Consider the following 19,548-nt stretch of genomic DNA (forward strand, 5'->3'; position numbering starts at 1 on the left):
ATTCAGGATATTGGGTTTCACCCCAGCAAACGTGGTACCTCACTGTCTAGGCTGTATGCCAAATCTCATTAGTACCTCAGGAGCGCTATCGGGCAGAAACACTTATTAAGTGCAGATTTATTTTAGCGCTGGCTCATCTGGTGACACAGGTCCTCATTGACCTGGACTCTTTACCTGACCTGACTTATCAACTCACTCTAAGGGTAAATTAAAGTATGTTGTGAGGTCAAAGCGAGTCCCATCTGGACATACCACGAGGTTAATGCGCACAGATGGAATAAAATCAGTGCATTTAAATCTGCTTATAAATGTGCATGCTTCGTTTATAAATACGGCAGTCCAGCGTCACTGGATTAAGCCTTGGTTTCATTCTGACATATTAAAGTTCACCCAAACATAACCATTCTGACATCATTCACTCGTTCTTAAGTTGTTCCAAACCTGTATGGGTTTCTTTCATGTTGAACACAAGAGAAGATATTTTAGCTGCTGGTGCCCACTTCAATAATAGGAGAAAAATAAAAATACTATGGAAGTCAATGGGCGCCATCAACTGTTTGTTAACCAATATTCTTAAAAAAATCTTCTGTTGTGTTCTGTGGAAGAAATTAACTCCTATAGGTTTGGAACAACTTGAGGGCGAGTAAATGACATAATTGATGTTTTTGGGTGAACTATCCCTTTAATAAACATTTTATGTTTTTACTTTATTCAGAGAGTAACCTTTCGCAGTGAACAAGGCGAACAAATCATTTCTGAGGCGAACAAATCATTTTATAGCCAATAGAAAACGGTGCTGTTTACTAGAAAGGATCATTTAAGTGTCTCTACTACAAAAAATAAAATACAATGCTATAGTAATCTGATCCCATCATTTCAGTTGTCTCTTTATAATGGCTGTGTCTTTGTTGGTTTCTTCAACTGTTCTTTGTTACCTGGACCTTGTTATTCCCAATAAAGAAAAAGCCCCTTAAGCTGAAAGGGTTTGACAGTGTAATTCTGGGCTGGAGCGAGACGTCTCAAGTCTCTGTTTAGCTCCTCTGAGGATTAAACTATTCTTTGGAAAAACTGAGGAAGTTCAGCATTTGTTCTTATCATTTTAGATTCTTATTGAAATGGATCTTTTAATCTGGGTCAGTAAACTCATTAATTATTATAATATAAATATAATAATATGTTTGTTCATGGAAAACTGAAAACACAAAATTGTACAATTTTGTAATAAAAAACTAAACAAAAAAACAAAAAAAACAATAAACTACATTTGCAAATAAATGATTGCATTTCAATGTTTTCCAGATAATATTTTAGTTACAAATATATTTTTTTGTATTTGAATATAGTACATAGTATTTCAAATATCAGCATCAGTTTATTAAAATACCACTTTTATTTTAGTGTCAATTTTGACAATTTTTGTGTAGTTTAGTAACGGTACGTGTATTCGTACCGGACCGTTTCGGTACAGGGCTTTCGGTACGGTGCATGTGTGTACCGAATGCAATATTTTGTATGCAGAACATAGGTACATTTTTGTGTTTCAAAACAAACATATTAAGTGGCAGAAGTCTTCACGTTCAGCGCAAATCCCGCCCTGCAGCTGATTCTAAGGCTGGTGACACACTGGCTGCGTGGTGTGTGTTGTGCGTTTCTGCTGCGTGTCAGTTGCTTTGCATTTTCTGTGTCTTTAAACACCAGAATCGTGCCTGACACGGCACTTGCGTGCTGTGTCCGCCGACAGACTCTCTCCGGGAGACCGCCGACAGACCAGGACCTTGTCTTCACGACAACAATATCTATACGTCATGTTGAGCATAAATATAAAGCCTACTGATAGAGGACACCGTCAACAGTATTGACAGCAAAATAGACATGTTTGACAGGTGCAATATGCCAGTGTGTCACCACGCTAAGGTTTTCAAAAGGCATCACACGCTAGTGTGAACATCACTACAACTAGGAAAAAACGATTGTAATTCAAACGCAGCTCCCGTCGGCATTTAAGCAGATCTTTGCTCTTAATTCCGATCAGTCCAACGCAATAATGAAATCTGAGCAGGTCTAAAAACTGAAACTGTTGATGCTGCACTTTACACTTTGGAAAAGTTATATATATATTTTGAATATGAGCAGGCCTACAAGCTGCGATTGGTAATGCTACACTGTAATCATAGTTATTTATATTTTTCATTATTTTTTATTATACGATATTGGTTTGAGACTGAGTGTATTTTATTTAGTGGAGAACTTTGCAGCAGTATTTTATTTCTTATTTTTTTATTATAAATTAATATATTATTATTTATTTTATTAAAAAGTATTTAAAAAAAGTGTATAGTAATAACCTGCAGTTTAATGTTTGCATTTCTTTCCCTTACTGTACCGAAAATGAACCAAACCGTGACTTTAAAACCGAGGTACGTACCGAACCGTGATTTTTGCGTACCGTTACACCCCTACTATATAGTATATATATATAAACAAATATTTCAGTTTTAGTTGGTTTAGTGTATCAAGTTGAACTAAAAGTTACACCAAACACATTACCTTTTTTGTCTATTGGAAAAAAACAAAACAACAACAACGACAACAACAAAACACACACGAATGAAAAGTGTGTTCATCCCATAGGCGTAATGGTTTTTATACTGTACAAACTGTATATTCTATGGCCCTACACCAACCCTAACCCTCACAGGAAACTTTGTGCATTTTTACTTTCTCAAAAAAACTCATTCTGTATGATTTATAAGCGTTTTGAAAAATGGGGACATGGGTTATGTCCTCATAAGTCACCCTCTCCTTGTTATACCTGTGTCATACCCATGTCATTATACAGAGTTGTGTTCTGATATGACACAAAAACGAGCGCACACACACACACACATGTATGCGCGCACACACACACAATCTGTTTTATTCTCCTGTATTTGGGGTAATCACTCATGTAAGTTGACAGCTCTTCCCCACACTGTTTCCTGTCTGGGCTCAAGAGCGAGCAGTGGTTGGGGATTTGGTTTCAGTGTGAAAGAGCTGTGTTCTGTTCAGTAGAGATGAAGCTGCTGGTTCACCGGGGCTCGGTTGTCTTGTTCTGACTCTGGGAGCAGATGAGTCCGGCTCGCGGGGATGTCTGACTGAGATGTGTAACTGAGGTGTCATGGTGGGCTCAGAGAGAGTTCAGGACGTCCAAGAACTTTCAGTGACTCTCACAAAGGATTATTGGAGCACTAACATGAGACAAAGAACCCAGAACACACTGGCAACCCCGGAGCAATGCACTCCAAACCAGGGCTTTCCCAGGGAGCTTGAGAGTCTATGGGAAAGTAAAAAAAAATAAATACACACACACACACACACACACACATATGAAGAGTTCAGATGCAAAAGCCTCTAAGTGCCATCTTTTTTCTCATGCTCCAAGGTTCAGTAATTTTACTCTAATGAGAACGTATATGTCCTTTTATATGAAATTAAAGTGAAATAACTGAACATAATAGGAGCCTGATAAAAATGCTCATTTTAGATGAAATGTTCAGTTGGCACTTAAGGGCTTTTGCATCTGAACTCTTCATATGTGTGTGTGTGTGTGTGTGTGTGTGTGTGTAAATATAAATGTATGTATTTGACTCTACAAGGTCTCCCTCAAAAAGGAGATCATAATATCTGGGTATCTGTAGTGTCAGAAAATTGCATTTATTTATTTACTTATTTTTTTATTTATTTTAAAATTATTATTAGTTTTATTTAATTATTTATTTTAAATTTGTTGCTCTTCAGATTTCTGCATCTTAAAATTGTCTAATGGTGAGCAAAACATGGTGTCAGTTTAATAAAAATTTAATTTTTTCAGGTAATATTTTGCAAACTTACATCTGGGCATCAGAATATTTTGATATTTGGGGTTCTGTCGTGTCAGAAAGTTTGAAAACTTCTGCTCTAAATCACTCACAACTGGGGTGGGACAAGTTGCACACATACACCACTCATTTAATTCACAAAAAAATCTGAAAAATAGTTGTGCTTTAGTAGTCAGCTAATCAAATGGATTTGAACATCAGACAATGGCTTTCTTTTCAAATCAAAGCCGGATGAAAAGTTAAACAGCTGAATGTTTTGACTTCATATTGTCCTCAAGTGTTTGCTGGGAATCATCAGTGAATTGTGTGCCATTTCCTCACTCATCGACTGGAGATCAGATATTGATTCAAAGCTCGCTTAATCTCAGCCACAGTGGGGCTGTGTTGCATTAGTCTAGCCGAGGGACTCTCTCTGGACAAATGCTTGCCAAAAGACTCGTGCTAGCGCTTTGCTTTCAGACTTCCCTGAGCTGTTAAAGAAAGCCACCCAGACCAAACAAACCCCTCGAAGCTGAATCTTACACCACTAAAGCTCCAGATATCATTAGCCCAACCACTAATCCAACACCGAGGCCTTCCCACACTTGTAGAAATGTCTGAGAGCAAGAAGTAATTAACTATTAGATTCTTTAAATATGAGGCCTTGTGTTGCAGTTCCTGCTGAAAACACCAGCTTAGACTTAGGTTAAATTTAAAATTGCATATGTGCCTTTTCTTTAGCAACATAATACATCAGACTTTTTTTCAGAGGCTCAAACTGGGCAAAAAATATGCAATTCGGTGCAATTTCTGATATTGTATATCTATGTACAAGTGAATATAATTCTGATTATATTGTGAATTAATAAGATATATTGTGAATTGATAAGATAATTTAATAATTATCAGTCATCCCTCTGGATCTTCCAGTAATATAAAATATAATATTTGAATGCTTAGTTTTAAGATCAAACTCTGAGTTTTTGTGTTTGACAAAACATGTAATGCAGTGCAATACATGATAATTTATAAATAAATATCTATTTACTTTTTAATTTATTTTAATTTAAAAAAATAATTTTAATTTTAATTTTAATTTTAATTTTAATTTAATTATGCTTCTCATCAACAACCTTTTTAGGATGTTTACGCTGCTTGAGTTGCTCTTTGCTCCTTAAAGTTCCTCATACAAGGTTTGAGGTTTTTAAAACAACAGTAAACGGATGGTTTTGTGAGGAACTAGAATAAAAAAAGATTCTGTGGCATTGCTTATTGAGCGAAAAAGCCTGTTGTATCAAATTTGACACTGAGATTTCAACATTTAAAAAAAATAAAAAATAAAAAAATAACTTAGGATAATAATCCTAAGTCACTGGAGTCCACTTAGTGTTCATCTTGAACTATTACCAACAATGAAAAAGTTATTAATAGTTACTTCATAAAAATCATAAATTTTACAGCAAAGATGTCAAGTGAACCACAAGCTAAAAGGGAATTCAGTGATTCTATAAGGTCTTTTATAATCAATCAATCATACAACCTAGGGAATAGGTTTTGTTTTTTTTATCAGTTTTGACCATGTTGATAATTTAAAGGCCTTATACATTTCTGTATAAAATATGAGATACAGTAGGCTTCACAGGGTTAAGAAACCAGGTAAGTCAAATCAGCATCCAAAATGTGAAACATACACTGTTCGCACAGTGTTAAACATCTTATCAATGTAATAGGTGTGTATCACTACAGTTATTAACATGTTATTTGCTTAATATTTGTGAGCTGCAAGATAAGCTTAAGCCACTTTTAATAGTTGGATGGGTTTGCTAATGTAAATTGAGAATGTTCTTGAGGGAAAACCACATGGACATGGGGTGCAGCCAAAGCCTAAAACAATTACTGTGTTCAGGCACGGCTCTAATAAAAACACCCTTTCCTTTTCTCCCAGTGAAAAAAAAAGTGTCTGTGTCTCATTGAAATTCTGGAAATGGTTTATGTCTTTTAAATCACTTATTGTTTGCTGTGTTTATTCACTCAGAGGAACTTGGCCTCCTCAAAGCAAACCTCTCTTTTGATATTGCTAGGTGACTTTTCACATCCATAGGCCGTTTACATAATATGATATAATGAATAATGTAATGAATAAAGCATAGACTGTTTACAGCTTTGTCGTCCGTGAGAACTTTCTTCTTGTCTCCATTTCCCCAGGGTCACACGAAGGCTGCAGGTCTCTGCCAGCACTTAATCAAAACTGAAAATGAATGTTGACTGATTAGGTTACTTTCAGATTGGGCCTCAATTAGGGTGTGCTAATTGTGCTTTCTTATGTGAGAGTCCCGTTGGGAAAGGAAGGGACTACAATTCTGCTCTCTATTCTGGAAAAAGGAGTTGTCATACTTTTTTATACGACAGATACGATGAGCCTCTTGCTATGCACCCCATTCCTAAAATATAAGATAAGAAACTGAGAAAGATTATAAACACATGAAATATAATAGAAAATATGAACACAATAAAACAATACACAGTAAAATAACTTACTAATCTAAAGCTTTCAGACCAGCTTCTTCTTTTTTTTTTTTTTTTTTTTTTTTTTTACAGATTTGTGTTTTTTAGTGGTTTTATTCCAGAAATGGTTTTTGTGTGTTTGTCTTAGTTTTTTTTTTTTTTTTTTGCATTTTGTGTGTTGTTTATTTTGTGTTTCTGTTTCATAAACATTTAGTTTTTTTTTGTTTGCTGTTTTGCTTTGCTTTTGCGTTTTTGTTTTGTTTTATAAACATTTTTGTTTGTATTTTGTGTTTTTGTTTGTTACTTATGTTTTGTTTTATACATTTTTTATAAACATTTAGTATTTTGGTGTGTGTTGTGTGTAGATTTGTCTGTTGTTCTGTTTTGAATCTGTTTGTTTCATAATGTTTTGTGTGCTGTTTTGTTTCATGAATGTTTCGTTTTTTTGTGTGTAGATTTGTTTGTTGTTTTGTTTTGAATCAGTTTGTTTAATAGGTTTTTTGTTTGTTTGTTTGGATCAAACACTGCTAAATATTGGATTCGTTTTAACCATTTTAACAAGCAAAAATTATGCCAGAATACTGCAGAGTTTGATTGTATACACAGTCTACATATAGAATGTTCAAAAGTATATTGGAAGCTTTTCTTTTCCTTTTTAAAAGTTTAAAAGGCGGCTAATTATTTTGCCATTCCAGCTGTACACGAGTAAAATCAGTTTAGATTGTTTTAGAATATCTGTCTCCTGCCCTGGGTCTGAAATTGCTGGTTTTGTATGAATGCTTGCAGTATAATGTCAGACCATTGTTGTAAGTAGCAGGTGGTTCAGTTGTTCATAATGAAGTTTGGTAAATGCAACTTCAGTGGAAAATCTAATCAAACCCTCTTAGTTTGTAAGCAGGACACAGCTTGAAAACATAATGACATATTACAATTTAAGTCTCCTTACTGGAACCACTGTCTCACGGCAGATAACTTTTTTTTCCAAAAGTTACACCCCCCCCCCCTCACTCATTATAAATATAGCCCACAGGCAGCAGCCACTGTCAGCTGTTTAGAAAATGAATTTCATTGTGCAGTATTCATGCATGTAAACGCAAAACAGGCATAACAATTGTTAAAAACAGATTTTGTTTTAACTATTTACTTTTTGCTTTTTTGTTTATTCTGTATCAGTTGATACTGTATATTTCATTTTGCATGCTCTTGTCCCAAATTTTCGCGTTTCGATTGCCTTTGTAATCTTCTAACACTCAGATAAGTTATAAATATTTATTAACATCTCAAAATAAATTTTTGAGGTTCTATTTTTAATTTATTTAGACAAATGATGCATTATTTGCCATTATTTGTCAGTCATAATATGAAATCAGTCAGAGTAAATTTCATTCAGAATTTTAATATTAGGGGAGTTTACACAATACCATTTTCAACTAAAAAATATTAAAAAAAATATGTGTTTTGGACATTCATTTACACAACAATGGCATTTTGGGGGCCTGAAAATGCTAACTTTTGAAAATGGGTTTCAAAGTACAAGTTTTTTTTAATCATACCATTATTAAATGTTAAACTACAAAAACACTTCTTTTATTTATTTATTTTTTAAATGGTGACATCAAAATAGAGTGTCTGTATAGACGGTATCTGATCGTCTTCGAACCTCCGACTTTCGTTCTTGATTAATGAAAACATTCTTGGCAAATGCTTTCGCTTTCGTCCGTCTTGTGCCGGTCCAAAAATTTCACTTCTAGCGGCGCAATATGAATGCCCCTGGTCGTCCCTCTTAATCATGGCCCCGGGTTCCAGAAACCCACAAAATAGAACCAGAGTCCTATTCCATTATTCCTAGCTGCGGTATTCAGCGGCGACAGGTGGCCTGCTTTGAACACTCTATACATGCCTGTTATGGTTACAGTGCAAAGTCTGGTTCTCATGAGAGCACCTGGAGATTCAGTTTGGTGCTCACACTGCACATAGTGTGACCCATTAAATACAAAACTGATTCCAAAAAGGTTGGGACATTGTACAAATTGTGAGTAAAAAAAGGAATGGAATAATTTACAAATCTCATAAACTTATTTTATTACAATAGAATATAGATAACATATCACATGTTGAAAGTGAGACATTTTGAAATGTCATGCCAAATATAAAAAGGGACAGGTACCAATAAAAGGCTGGAAAGTTAAATGTACATATAAGGAACAGCTGGTGGACCAATTGGCAACATGATTTGGTATAAAAAGAGCCTCTCAGAGTGACAGTGTCTCTCAGAAGTCAAGTTGGGCAGAGGATCACCAATTCCAGCAATGCTGCGGCGAAAACTTTACTGGATGCCCATGATCTTTGGGCCCTTAGACAGCACTGTATCACATACAGAAATGCTACTGTAATGGAAATCACTCTGGGCTCAGGAATACTTACAGAAAACATTGTTGGTGAACACAATCCACCGTGCCATTCACCGTTGCTAGCTAAATCTCTTTAAGTAAAAAAAAGAAGCCATATCTAAACATGATCCAGAAGCACAGGCGTTTTCTCTGGGCCAAGGCTCATTTAAAATGGACTGTGGCAAAGTGTAAAACTGTTTTGTGATCAGACGAATCAAAACTTGAAGTTCTTTTTGGAAAACTGGGACGCTATGTTATCCGGACTAAAGAGGACAAGGACAACCCAAGTTGTTATCAGCACTCAGCAGCTCAGAAGCCTGCATCTCTTATGGTATGGGGTTGCATGAGTGCGTGTGGCATGGGCAGCTTATAGTTAACAACACACTGTCAGAAGCGTCTAAAAGACAAAAAGGACTGGACTGCTGCTGAGTCGTCCAAAGTTATGTTCTCTGATGAAAGTAAATTTTGCATTTCTTTTGGAAATCAGGGTCCCAGAGTCTGGAGGAAGAGAGGAGAGGAACACAATCCACGTTTCTTTAGGTCCAGTGTAAAGTTTCCACAGTCAGTGATGGTTTGGGGTGCCATGTCATCTGCTGGTGTTGGTCCACTGTGTTTTCTGAGGTCCAAGGTCAACACAGCCGTATGCCAGGAAGTTTTAAAGCACTTCATGCTTCCTGTTTCTGACCAACTTTATGGAGATGCAGATTTCATTTTCCAACAGGACTTGGCACCTGCACAAAGTGCCAAAGCTTCCAGTACCTGGTTTAATGACCATGGTCTCCCTGTGCTTAATTGACCAGCAAACTCGCCTGACCTTAACCCCATAGAAAATCTATGGGGTATTGTGAATTCGAAGATGCGATATGCCAGACCCAAGAATCCATAAGAGCTGAAGGCCACCATCAGAGCAACCTGGGCTCTCATAACACCTGAGCAGTGCCACAGACTGATCGACTCCATGCCACACCGCATTGCTGCAGTAATTCAGGCAAAAGGAGCCCCAACTAAGTATTGAGTGCTGTATATGCTCATACTTTTCATTTTCATTCTTTTTAGTTGGCCAAGATTTCAAAAAATCCTTTCTTTTTATTAGTCTTAAGTAATATTCTAATTTTCTGAGATACTGAATTTGGGATTTTCCTTTTTTTGTCAGTTATAATCATCAAAATTAAAAGAAATAAACATTTGAAATATACCAGTCTGTGTGTAATGAATGAATCTTATGCATTATTACAGTTAGTCAATCTAAAATCATGTTTTTGCATTAGCTGCTGTCAACCATGTTGGTACTTAAATGAATGGTCTGAAATGTTTTATATGGCGCATTTTTATTTTAGTTACGTATGTGAAGCTGCATACCCCTATGCATAGACATTGAACATTGTACAAAAAAAAACTTTCGAAAACAGAAAAGGAAGAAGTTTTATTATCATGTAACCAAACATTGGAGAAAAAAAATGGTCTAGAAACAATTTCTGCTCTTTGGAAGTATACTTTTTTTGATGGTATATGTCACAGTTACAAAGAAACAGCAAGAAACCCAGTCGAATTAATCATGATGTTTTGAAGGAGAAAAACTGAAATAGTGTTTTATATTAAAATGCCTGTTAATAGTCTTTATTTTATAACTTCAAAAATATAACTGTTTTCAATTAGACTTTTTTTCAACGTGTCACCACATCGAATCCTGGAGAAAAACTAAATTTAGTCATCCTAGATGAACCAAAAGTTGTCTAAAAACATGTGAATCTACTTGTTTTGTAGTTAACGCACAGATGGTGTGCATTTTATTAACTCACCAAAGCTGAATTTTGTGAATATTGAGTGTTACTTTGGCTCCTGCGTGCAATCGAACACAACAGGAAAGGATGTCAGGTTGAACGTCATCAAGCTCCTTGTACACATGCAAGTTGCATCCAGCGAGCCCCAGGGTGCTTCGCACGAGTTTGGAAACATCCTGGTAGCAGAACAATTTTGGCTTGATCTCTTTCACTGATTGAGTCAAAGCGGACCCACACTAAGATGAAGCTGGAGCGCCTTTGTGTGCGGATGCGTTTGCTGTGTGTATATTCGCCTTCCTGCTGTTTCCTGGAATCCCCCAGGCATGTGACCTCTTGGCCCATGCTTGATTTATTCATTTGAAATCATTTAATCTGATGGGCTACATTTTGTCAAAACACTGTCTCATTAACTGTGCTCCATGCACTTTGTTTCTTGTTCAACCTATTGTACTGCCAGGGGCACCAGAATAAACACACATAGAGTGAAGGGCTTGTGCTAAGAGAGGCTGCGGCGATGAATGCACGCTTTGTTCTAAGGTGTGCTGCTGTGGCCAAAAGACGATTAGCAATGTCTTGATTTACTCATGCACATAGTCTGGTCCAATAGAAGCCGATGGATTGCACTTGAGAAGGTCACGTTAGTTGAACTTTGGGCCCGTCTGCTATTCACAAGATGCTGTCGAGACAAAAATGGGAATGATCTGTGAGGGGATTGACTGCGTTTGACATGTCTAACGTAAGTTGTTTGATTGCCGTTCATTGTGGCTTCAATGGCATTGGAAGATTGTCCCAGAAGTGCCACTTGGGTTTTGGATCTTTATTGTTTCTAGTCTTGTTAGTGCTATTTTCTAGCTGATTATACTGTAGTTTATCCTACCTCTGTGAAAAGCCTTCTCTTGGTTTGGCTGTTTTCAAGTGAATATGTGCTTTTTACCAGCTGGCATTGGGCCTGAAGTAGGGTTCGATGGAATGGATGAATCGGCGTCTCTGCTGCGAGCATAGACCTGCAAAGTTCAACCTGAAGAATTTGTGGGCCTGATCTTTCGTTGAAAGATTTTCCCTCAAACCGCTAATATGCATATTGAAAGTTCTGATTCACCCGAAGGGTTTGACACAACCTGAGCTGCACAGGTCATTGAATCAAAAAACATCAAGTTTAGGGTTTTTGGGCTGTTTGCTTCCATGACTTTGACCTGACCAGTGGAAAGAAAACATCCAAAATAGACTTTTTTGCATTTATTTTATTGCACTATATCATCTTTACATTTCAGTTATATGTCAGTAATCTCCATGTACTCCATTTTCTGTTATTCTTTATTCTGAAGGTTTTTACAGAGTACTTTTACTCTCATTAATAAACTGAAGAAGTATTAGGAGATATAAGTGTTAAGGGGATAAGTTCATCTGTAAAATATTATATTGTGCCATCATCATTTTCCTCTTGTGCTGTTAAAAATCTGTATGAGATAACTATTTAGTTAAAATTTTAATGTTATGAAGTTGAATTTGTATTACTGGTCAAAGATTAGTTTCATATTTGGTTTGTTTCTTCGTCAGATTTGGAGTAATTAAGCATTTCATCACCAATGGATGCTCTGCAGTGAATGGGTGCCAAACAGCTGATAAAAACATCACAATAATCCACCTCACCTCAGAAGTAGAAAGTAAAGCTGTATGTTTGTAAGAAACAAATCCATCATTCATCGACATTTTAACTCAAAACTGCCGAAAATGCGAGTCCTCATCATCTATTCAGCTTGGTCCTTATAATAGAACCTGGACGTTTTGCTTGGTCCTCACACTGCATAACGTGACCCATTAATTATAACAGATAAAAATATTATATATATATATATATATATATATATATATATATATATATATATATATAATATTATTTTTTATAATTTTTATATTAATTTGATAAAATAATAAACTAAATAATAATGTGTGATAATACTATTTAAAATTAATAAAAAATAAAAAATAAAATGCTAATATTTACTACTACTTTTTAATATGAATTTTTGTAATTTTCAAACTTAGAATCAGCAGGCTTTTAATTTGGCTGGTTTCCAGCAAGTATATGCACTTCCAGTATTTAGCGCAGCTGCTGATTAAAGAGCATCAGTGAATGAATGTCACAGTTTGCATTGTGCTTTGAAAACAGCATATGAGAGCCTAGATTTATGCATTCAGTTTGAATAGAAATCTTATATAGTTTGTCGAATCTAAAATGTGAATTTTGCATAACAGTTGTCAATCATTTCAAGCAAATGTGCTGTCAAAGTTATTAACTTAATTTAATTATTTATTTTTAACAAACAAACTCATCTACATGTTTGATGTAATTGTTCACATTTTCAGTTTTAGGTGAAGTATCCCTTTAAGTGGAGTACCCTAGAGAAAATAAACATTAGATGCAGATTTGCATGAAATACTGCATGGTTGTGTTAGTCATAAATGTAATTATATCAAAGTTTCCAGTGTTGTCACTCTGTTTCTGTTTATGGCAGTTGGTGTGTGAGGTTTTTCTTTATTACTTACACAGTTTAGCTGGCACTCAGCTCTGTATACTTATTAAATCTCTACGTTTGCAGGGTTTCAAGACCAAAGATGGATATTTGGTTGTGGCAGCGGGAAACGACCAGCAATTTATGAAAGTGTGCAAAGTAAGCATGACTCCAAATATGCATATTAATAAATCTAACTAAGCTTTATTTGTACATTTGAGTCACCGGCATATTTTATAGCTATGTTCATTTGTTTTGACTTATGGGGAAAAGGCTTCACATTTCCTAACAGTTCTGTCATCAAACTTATCTGTTTGCCAAGGTTTTGAGCATGAATGGCCTGGCAGAAAACCCGAAGTACAAAATCAACAAGTTAAGAGTTCAGCACCGCAAAGAGCTGCTGCAGATTCTGTCCGAGAGGTAAGCGTCTGTTTTGTGACATCTAAACCAAACCTGTGAGTGTTGTGCACTATTCATCTGTCCACATTATTTTAAATGATAAATGTTTGAGGAAACAATGTATTTTTTATCATTCATCAAGTAAGGGATAATGTAGAAATAATAAGGATGTACGTTATCCCACTTATTCTAACCCTTTAATCAAAAGTAAAATGAGTAAGATGTACCATTTCCTTTTAATGCTGACTGCATTTTTTAAATATATATATGCTGGAGAAATAGCAAAGAAAATAGCAAACCAAAGATGTTCCTTGTCTCTGCTTCTTTCCTGGTCACATCCCAATTTTCAACTTCTGATGCATTATGTCTAAGAATTGTGAACCCATTCTATTAAAAAAACCAAATTAATGGTTGTTAGCATTGAAACATTTTGTTCACATACCATGCTCTTGGCAACAATGGGACTGTTGTGTGCAAAAAATCTGTATCAAAGTCTTTACATAAATCAAACGGCACATTCTGTCTGGGTGAATCAGCATCAGTCACCAAAGGCCAAGACGTGGTGTGTGAGAGCATGTTTACAATATGAGAAACCTTATATGTTTACAATGTTGCTCAAAAGAGAAGTTAATTATAGTGGGCATAGTAAGTGAAATCTTTCTAAGTGTGTTGGTGGTTTTACACAGTGCTGTTGTCCTGAAGGGACAGGGAGAGGAAGTGGCCACATATGACTTTCATTTCAGCTCATGTTATTGTGTCCGTGCCCCATTTTCCAGCACCCTCCCTTCTGTCCCTTCTCAGACCTTCATTCAGGCCTCTGTCCTCAGGTTCATGCAGGAGACGACTGCAGAGTGGTTGAGACGCTTCGAAGGCACCGGTGTCCCCTGTGGCCCTATCAACAACATTCAGCAGGTGTTCGCCAACCCTCAGGTGAGTTTGAGGTCACATCAGTGCTTTAAAACAGTGGCGGACCAACTTGGTGCAAATAGTTGTATTTGTACAAAAAGAAACATAATGTCTTGTTCAAACATGAATTCATATTACACTTCTTAAGGGTAAACATTTCCCATACTAAAATAGGTTTGTGTGTGTATATATATTCAGTTCAAGTTCAATTAAAAATTGCTTTATTGGCTTGAATGTAAATGACACAATATTGCCAAAGCTAATGAAATAGTTTTTTCTTTTGAATGCCCTTTGATAGTCTTTATTTTAGAACTTCAAAAATATATCTATACATATGAAGGATCTCTGTGGTGGACAAGTAGGGTCACACACGCACACACACACACACACACTCTCTCACCTGCTGTCTCTCTCTCTCTCACACACACACACACACACACACACATGTTTGTTTTTGTGAAAAGTAGGGAAATTCCATAGGAGTAATGGTTTTTATACTGTACAAACTGTATATACTATGGCCAAAAAGAAATTGCCTTAAAAATGGTTTACTGAATAAATTGCTATTTATTAAAACAAAAAATTCAATTATAATTAAAATGTTCTTAGGCATAAAAATCTACCTTCTGCTTTAAACTACAGGAAGCCCTTTTACATTACTATAAGGTTACAATTAACAACAGAGCCCAAAATTATTTATTTTTAACTATAATAATCAACTATAAAATAAAAATAAATTTGTATGCAAACATAAATTTTGAAATAAATGAATTAAATAATACAGTTTCTATTTATTGTTGAAAAATAATTATTGACATAGTCAAAATGTGTTTCATAAAATATTTATTTAAACATACATTAAGACTAACTATTAGTCACTTACAGGTAAAGTAAATATAATAAAGTATAGTCTAATATTTCACCAAATGCTCTCTTCACTAGACTTAATTTCTCTAGGAAATAATGAGCTGTATACAGTGATGACTTGCCTGAAGTAAATGAAATGCTACGTGAAAAAATGTATCTCTTTTTTTTTGTGAAAAGGTTGAACTGTTCCACCCCTTGTTAAAACAAGTAATAAAGAGGAAGGGATGAATGCTCACTCGTGCTTCATGCTGCCGTCAGAACTGCCTTGTATGGTGAACTATTGCGTTAAATCAAAGAGCACCAAAACAGCATTTATTGTCTGAATTTGCTGGAAAAAAATAACAATTTGTTAGGTACAAATTTTTTTAAAGATATGAATTAGGGCTCAAAAGTCATTTAAATGTCACAATATTTTATTTGGTAAAGTGTTTCATTGTTTTATTTGTTTAATTAGTGCTGTCAAAGGATTAATCGCGATTAGTCGAATACAAAATAAAAGTTTTTGTTTGCATAATATAAATGCATGTTCTGTGTTTAGTTATTATGTATATATAACTACACATATATTTTAAGTATATATTTGGAAAATATTTACATGTATTTACATGTCTATATTTATGTTCATATAGTTTATTTTATAAATAAATAAATGTAATGTATATCCATAACATATTTTTCTGAAATATATACATGCATGTGTGTATTTTATATATACATAATAAATATACACAGCACAGATACATATATTATGTAAACAAAAACATTTATTTTGGATGCGATTAATTCCGATTAGTGCAATAGTTTTATTTTGTAAAGCCTTTTGTCACACAAATGCTAGTTCTCTGGAAAAAGTAGTTTTTTAGTGGAAAAGTGTTGTTTTGAACAGCTCGACTGTTGTCAGGCTACTGAAACATGCACGGTAGGTAAGTTAGTAGCAATGCTTCTTAGCTACTTAGTTCCTCCCCTGGGAGTCTCCACATACAGATTTACCCCATAAAATAATAAGTCTAGTAGAACCTACTGAATGACCCAGAAAAATAAGTGTCCGCTGTTATTGCCGAGATTGCTTAAAAACAAGTCAAGATCATTTCTTTGATCAACATCAGTAGCTAATAAAGTGAAAAGTGAAACACTATCATATGTACAGGCCCCTAGAGCAAGGAATTTAACACTGCTGCAATTTGAACCTGATTTTGTACACCAAAGATTCTGAAGTTCCCGTCCACACTTACACACACTAATGGTTAATTCCTACCACATGTTGGTACAGAGAGTGCATGCACTTAAAGATCCCATCAGCGCACCGAGGGTCTCGCTTTACCACATCATATGATCAGAATTAGCAGCTATTGTTTTTGTCCATGTTGATTCGAAACACTCATTGAACCTTTGGTGAGGCTATGAATATTTAATTTTCCCAATGCGGTTGGCTATATTTAGCCTTTCACTACAACTTTTGCTCAAAGAATTTGAAAACATATTAGTCATTCATAGTTACATAATGGAATGCAGTTTAAAGTTTTGGCATCTGCCAGTGGACAACAAGAGAACATGTATACCATGTGTTAAATATAGAAAAATATCTGCAAGAACATATTTGTCTCAACACAAACTGACAGATTACTGCGGTTACCACACCACATTATTAACTGTTTTATGATACATAGAAATTCTAAAGTGTACTGAGTTCTGGTATGTTGTCGGGTTTTATAATTGGGTGTTTCTTAGGCACTTTTAAACTTTTAGAAACTTTTTTAGAAAGCACCCCTCTTAAACTTATTAGTTTAATTTTTCAGCTAACAATGTGTTTGCAAATTATTATTTTCATTTCATCTTGAACATTCACACAATTTCATTTTCACCATCTCAAATCATGTATTGTGTTTGAGGCAAAAAAAAAAAAAAAAAAAAAATTAGAATAAAAAGGCCAAATCCTTTATTTAGCTTTAAACACACATAAACAAACACACAGAAATACACACATTGGGTTTCCATGTTATTTTATAACATTATATATATATATTATATTCCCTTATATGAATTAAGGGTTTTATACTGTGAAAAACGATATTTTCTATCCGCTTACTCCAACCCTAGACATACCCTTCACTTAAATCTTTCTAAATTTTTCAAAATTTTTCAAAATGACTTACATTTAAGGAAATAATAAATAAATAATACTAAATATACAAAATTAAATAATATTTTCACAGTTTTTGCATAAATTGACAAAACTACAACTCATATTTCAGGTATCTCACTAACTTTAAGTGACTTTATTGGTGTAAAATTGCTGTTTGTGGTGGTAATGAGTCATTTGTTAAACATTATGTTTAGATAAACTAATAAAGTAAAAAAACAAAATGGCATGATACAAAATACAAGATAGTTTTGTAATATTCATATAACAAAATTGGAAATTAAAAAAAGTGCATGTTATTGAAGAAAAAGTATTTTTTTTTTGCTTTTTTGTCAACATTATCACTGACATTACCACATTTAATAAACATTTTATAAGCATCTTTATACACAACTTATGTGTTCTGTTTTGACATAAGCAATTGACCTGCCCCTTTTTGTAGTTATTGCACCATTTACAGTAGGTTGTCAATTCTTGTGAGTGTAGTTTTCTACTATTTACTAGATGCAATTGCAGTATACCAGGGTCATTCCCCATGGAGTAACGTGAGGTTAAGTATAGGGATGCACGATATTGGATTTTGGCCGATATTCGATATGCCGATATTTTCAAAATAATTTTGGCCGATGCCGATACCGATATCGATATATATACAAATATATACTGATATATTTAAACTTTAATTTTACTGAAGAGAAATCCATGTATCTCTTCTGTACTTATTCTACCATAAATTTATTATTTTACAAATGTAGACAGACATTCACATCTGAAAAACAGGTCAATTATTTCACTTGGAGAATATCGGTTTGGCTCATCGGCAGAAATATTCATATCGGCCGATACCGATAATGGTCATTTTAAGCTTTTATCGGCCGATACCGATGTTGTGCCGATATTATCGTGCATCCCTAGTTAAGTACCTTGTTTAACAGCTAAATTTGAATAATTTTTAAACTCTCGCAGGATTTGAAACTTTCAGTTGCAAGCCATCTATTTAAGTAATCATATCATAATAATCTACAATCATATTACAACAATAATTTACTAAAATGGGATGATGGATTAATTTGAATGAAATTGGGTTGTTTAACCCTAAAATAATCTCAGCATTCAAAACTGGTCAGCGCATCTCTATGGATTTTTTCTTGTGTCTGGACGTCCATCAGGAGACATACAGCACATCTCACCTCCATATCATGTGAGGAACGCCCGGCACGATCGCGTCCTGGTGAACTTTTGACAGCCGAAGCTGATGATTCCATCTGGAGATCATATCTGTCAGAGGACAACACAAATCTGTTAGCCATTGCTCCTTTTGACCGAACAGCGAAAACCAAAAACATCCAGTGTTCACTGGAGAAATCAGCAGTAGCTGCAAGGGCACGGAGGAAATTAGCCAACAGACGTGAAGAGTGAGCTAAGGAGATGATTCAGTGGAAGGGACAGCTTCACATGTACTGGACTGAAAACCAGATGGAGAGGATGTGGATGGGGAGGTTAGTATTAGAGCAAGATAGAGTGGGTGATATTAAGACTTAGTGGAAGAGGAGGGTTGGTACAACAAGACAAATGAGGAAAGCAGATGGAATTAGGTAAGGGTGGTCAATAAAATTCATGCTGCGCTTCCATAGGAAGCACAAGGTCATGTGGCCTGATTAACTGATCTAGTGCTTGAACATCGGTGGGGTTTATATTCACTTCTGACAGAGATGGAAACCAAACCAGGTCGATAAATCAGCCATTTTTCGGATTGGCCTTCATCCATAACTTTTGCCTGTTGAAACACTATAATTCAAGGTTCTTTCTTCTTCGTGAAGCATTACTTCAACCTGTTTTTCTTGTCATCTACCTTTTCTGAAGTGTCCTCTTTTTGCATGAACATCACTATTGGAACTACAGGAACTATTGGAAACCTCTAGAAGGCCTAGTGGGGTTTAGTCTTGTGTAGCCAGACCTTCTGACTGACAGCAGAAGGTCTTGATTATTGAATCACAGCTTTCATCGGCCCAAAAGGCCATCTGACTGACATCTAAAGCAACCACTCAGCATTTGTTTTGTTCAGTGCAGTGTTTATATGCATATATGTTTATATATATATATTATTTATTTATTTATTTTTACATTTTGATATTCCGTTTTTTAGAATGGATACAGTATTGCCAAACAAATATTGCGATACTCAAGTTTATCTATATTTTCTTACACCAC

General features: G+C 35.1%; 1 protein-coding gene across 2 annotated transcripts in view; it reads left to right on the plus strand.

The window, feature by feature from the left end:
- sugct (succinyl-CoA:glutarate-CoA transferase) overlaps nt 1–19,548 on the plus strand; it is a 109,840-nt gene that overhangs the window by 25,349 nt on the left and 64,943 nt on the right. For both annotated transcript variants that reach the window (XM_026200857.1, XM_026200858.1), the window contains exons 10-12: nt 13,113–13,184; nt 13,348–13,445; nt 14,252–14,354. In XM_026200857.1, coding sequence (XP_026056642.1) covers nt 13,113–13,184; nt 13,348–13,445; nt 14,252–14,354 — 273 coding nt within the window. The remainder of the gene's footprint in view (nt 1–13,112; nt 13,185–13,347; nt 13,446–14,251; nt 14,355–19,548) is intronic.

Source organism: Carassius auratus, chromosome 24, assembly GCF_003368295.1.
Source record: "Carassius auratus strain Wakin chromosome 24, ASM336829v1, whole genome shotgun sequence".
NCBI lineage: Eukaryota > Metazoa > Chordata > Actinopteri > Cypriniformes > Cyprinidae > Carassius > Carassius auratus.